General features: G+C 40.0%; 1 protein-coding gene across 1 annotated transcript in view; it reads left to right on the top strand.

The window, feature by feature from the left end:
- The first annotated feature begins 292 nt into the window (after positions 1 to 292).
- The window catches only part of DORIP1 (dopamine receptor interacting protein 1), a 6,114-nt gene continuing 2,943 nt past the window's right edge, over positions 293 to 3,463 (top strand). Inside the window, 1 exon segment of the mRNA XM_017884176.1 lies at positions 293 to 1,121. Within this exon segment, the coding sequence (XP_017739665.1) occupies positions 598 to 1,121 (524 nt within the window). The 5' untranslated portion in view covers positions 293 to 597.

Consider the following 3,463-nt stretch of genomic DNA (forward strand, 5'->3'; position numbering starts at 1 on the left):
GATAGAGTTTCATTCTTGGTGCCCAGGCTGGAACGAGATGGCATCATCTCCGCTGGTGCAATCTCGGCTCACTGCAACCTCCGCCTCCTGGGTTCAAGCGATTCTCCTGCCTCAGCCTCCTAAGTAGCTGGGATTACAGGCATGTGCCACCACGCCCAGCTAATTTTGTATTACTAATAGAGATGGGGTTTCTCCATGTTGGTCAGGCTGGTCTCGAACTTGCGACCTCAGGTGATCTGCCCACCTCGGCCTCCCAAAGTTCTGGAATTACAGGCGTGAGCCACCACACCTGGCCTCAGGATTTTTTTTTAGTTACAGGGTTTCCCTCTGTCACAGATAAAATCTGCAATGTAATTGATATAAAGACTATCAAATGGCCATCTGTGCCTCAAAAAAGACTGAAACTTCTTAAATGGTCTTTCCGGACAGCATGCATAGTGCCCGAAAAGTGGCTCATTTAAATTTTTTTGCTATGTTGGGAGGCCTAATGACACATTTGATTTGAGTCTTTAGATTTATTTTCATTTAAACATACTATGCATTTAATATACAAAGTTACAAGTTTATGTGTTCTGTTTTAAACTTTTAAAATGTAGGATGAAGACACTGTTTGAAGAGATCAAAGCATCAATTAAAAATAACTATAACCAAGATCGATCATTTTGGAGGCCTGTTCTTCCTTGGGGGGGTGTTTTTACTATCAAAGCTGGCCGCAAAGCAGTATCCTGTACACCGCTCTATGTTGAAATAAGACTGAAAAATACCTGCACCATAGATGGATTCTTGATGTTATTATATGTCATTCTTAATGAAAATGAAAATTTCCCTAGGGAACTCTCTCTTCATTTTGGTAGAGAGTTTGTAGACTGTTTTCTTTATTTAATGGACACCTACAGTTTTACAACTGTGAAGCTACTTTGGATTTGGGACAAGATGGAAAAACAGCAATACAAATCTGAAGTCCATAAAGCTTCATTAATAATTGATTTGTTTGGGAATGAGCATGATAATTTTACAAAAAATCTTGAAAATCTCATGTCTACCATTCAAGAGAGTTACTGTTCCAACTGGCGATGCCCAACTCGAGTGCAGGAGGATCAGCAGCGCACAATTAATATAAAGTAAGTTGGTCTAACATCTGTTTTGTCACATACTTTTTTTTAAATGAATGTTGCTTTAGATATGTAGTCATGTACCCCATAATGACATTTGGTTCAACAGAGGACCACATATGCCATGCTGGTTTGTAGGATACTGTATATTTAGTATACCTTTCTATGTTTAGGTACACAAAGACTTACCATTTTGTTAAAATTGCCTGCAGTATTAAGTACAGTAACACGCTGTATGGATTTGTAGCCTAGGAGCAATAGGCTTTACCATATAGCCTACGTGTGTAAAAGGTTATACATCTAGTTTTGTGTAAGCACATTCTAGGATGTTTACACACTATGAAATCATCTAAGGATACATTTCTCAGAATGTGTCCCCATTGGATGACAAATGACAGTATTGCCAAAGTACTCGTTAAAGTACAGAGCCTTTATAATTACTTATGCATGAAGCAATCACACAAATGCAAGATTCTTCCACAGGTCCGCTGAAAACAGTGTCACAGCCAGTTATATCCAAACATCTTGTAATTACTTTACAAAACCAGCTGATAACCTTGTCAGGAGCAAAGTAATGAATTACTCAGTATGAAAAATACATTACTCTTACCTGAATTTACTAATATGACAATAGATGATTCTTAGTGTCACAAATTTAACCTCTTTAAGAGTGCTTTATACTGTTTTGGAATGTTTTGCCCTTTGAATAGGTCTTTGTCAGGAGGGCTAGTTCCACATGAACAAGAAAATTAAAAATATTATTTCATATCATGGCCAAGACGTAATTATAGATAGAAACCCAGAACTTGGCATCTCACACGTGGAGATGTGGATGTAAGCAGCTTGTATTTTGAACGGAAAAGGTGCAAGGAGCCAGATGAGTGTTTTTGGCTTTCAGAAGAAAGGCAGATCTCCCACCTGGTAAATGATAGGGACAGAGTCCAAATTGGCAAGCCCTAGTGGAGTGTTGGGAAACATTAAAGCCTCCAAGGGACATGAGCTGGAAAGGGGATAATTGCCAGTGGAAGAAAAACAGACCCAAACACATTGTTGGCAGAAAGGTATTTGGCCCTATGGTCCAGAAAAACAGCCTGATAGATTGTTCCCATTTGGAAATGTACTTCACGTACCCTAATTTGTTAAACTTACATTTCTCTGAAATATATTTTGTCTATTTTCCTGCATTGCTAATTTGAAATATCTAGCAATGGAAATAATTTTCAAGTCATAAAGACAACTGAGAAGTGTTGCAGTGATCATAGCTCACTGCAGCCTTGAACTCCCGGGCTCAAGTGATCCTCCTGCCTCATGCCTCACCACCTCAGCCTCTCCAATGTATATGCCACCATGCCCAGCTAATGTTTTATTTATTTATTTATTTTTTGAGACAGGGTCTCACACCATCTCCCAAGCTGAAGTATAATGGTGTGATCACAGCTTACTGCAATGTTGACTTCCTGGGTTCAAGAGATCCTCCTGTCTCAGCACCCCCCAAGTAGCTGGGACCAGGGGAATGCACCACCATGCCCGGCTAATTTTTGTATTTTTTTTTTGTAGAGATGGGATCTTGCTATGTTGCCCAGGTTGGTCTCAAACTCCTGAGTCACCCACCTCAGCTTCCCAAAGTGCTGGGATTACAGGCGTGAACCACCACACCCAGCCTAATATCTTGTTTTTTTAAAAGTAGTTTCTTTTCATCTGTAAATATTTTGAAACTATAATGATAAATTTATAATTCTATATTATATTTTATACTATTTAATAAAATATTTTTCATCATACTCTATAACTTTTAAGGTTTTGCCTACTTTTTAAAAAATCCTATATTTAAAGCAACCTCTGAAATAATGTAGAAAAAAAAATTTTTAACAGATTAGGTACCTGAGGCCAAGAATGATTATTACTTATATTTAATCAGGTAACTAATCAGCTGCTCCCCTGATTCTGGGTCCTAGTTCCTTCCCACAAGACCAGATTGCCTCTTTTGAATCTTCTCACAAATGTTTCAGATTAACGTAGCAGCAACTGGATATATCAAGATTGTTTCTACAAAAATATGTTTCTTTGAAAATTTCATGCCGGGCGCGGTGGCTCGAGCCTGTAATCCCAGCACTTTGGGAGCCCGAGGCGGGCGGATCACAAGGTCAGAAGATCGAGACCATCCTGGCTAACACAGTGAAACCCTGTCTCTACTAAAAGTACAAAAAACTAGCCGGGCGAGGTGGCGGGCACCTGTAGTCCCAGCTACTCGGGAGGCTGAGGCAGGAGAATGGCGTGAACCCAGGAGGCGGAGCTTGCAGTGAGCTGAGATCCGGCCACTGCACTCCAGCCTGGGCGACAGAGCGAGACTC

This window comes from Rhinopithecus bieti, unplaced genomic scaffold, assembly GCF_001698545.2.
Source record: "Rhinopithecus bieti isolate Rb0 unplaced genomic scaffold, ASM169854v2 scaffold_14876, whole genome shotgun sequence".
NCBI lineage: Eukaryota > Metazoa > Chordata > Mammalia > Primates > Cercopithecidae > Rhinopithecus > Rhinopithecus bieti.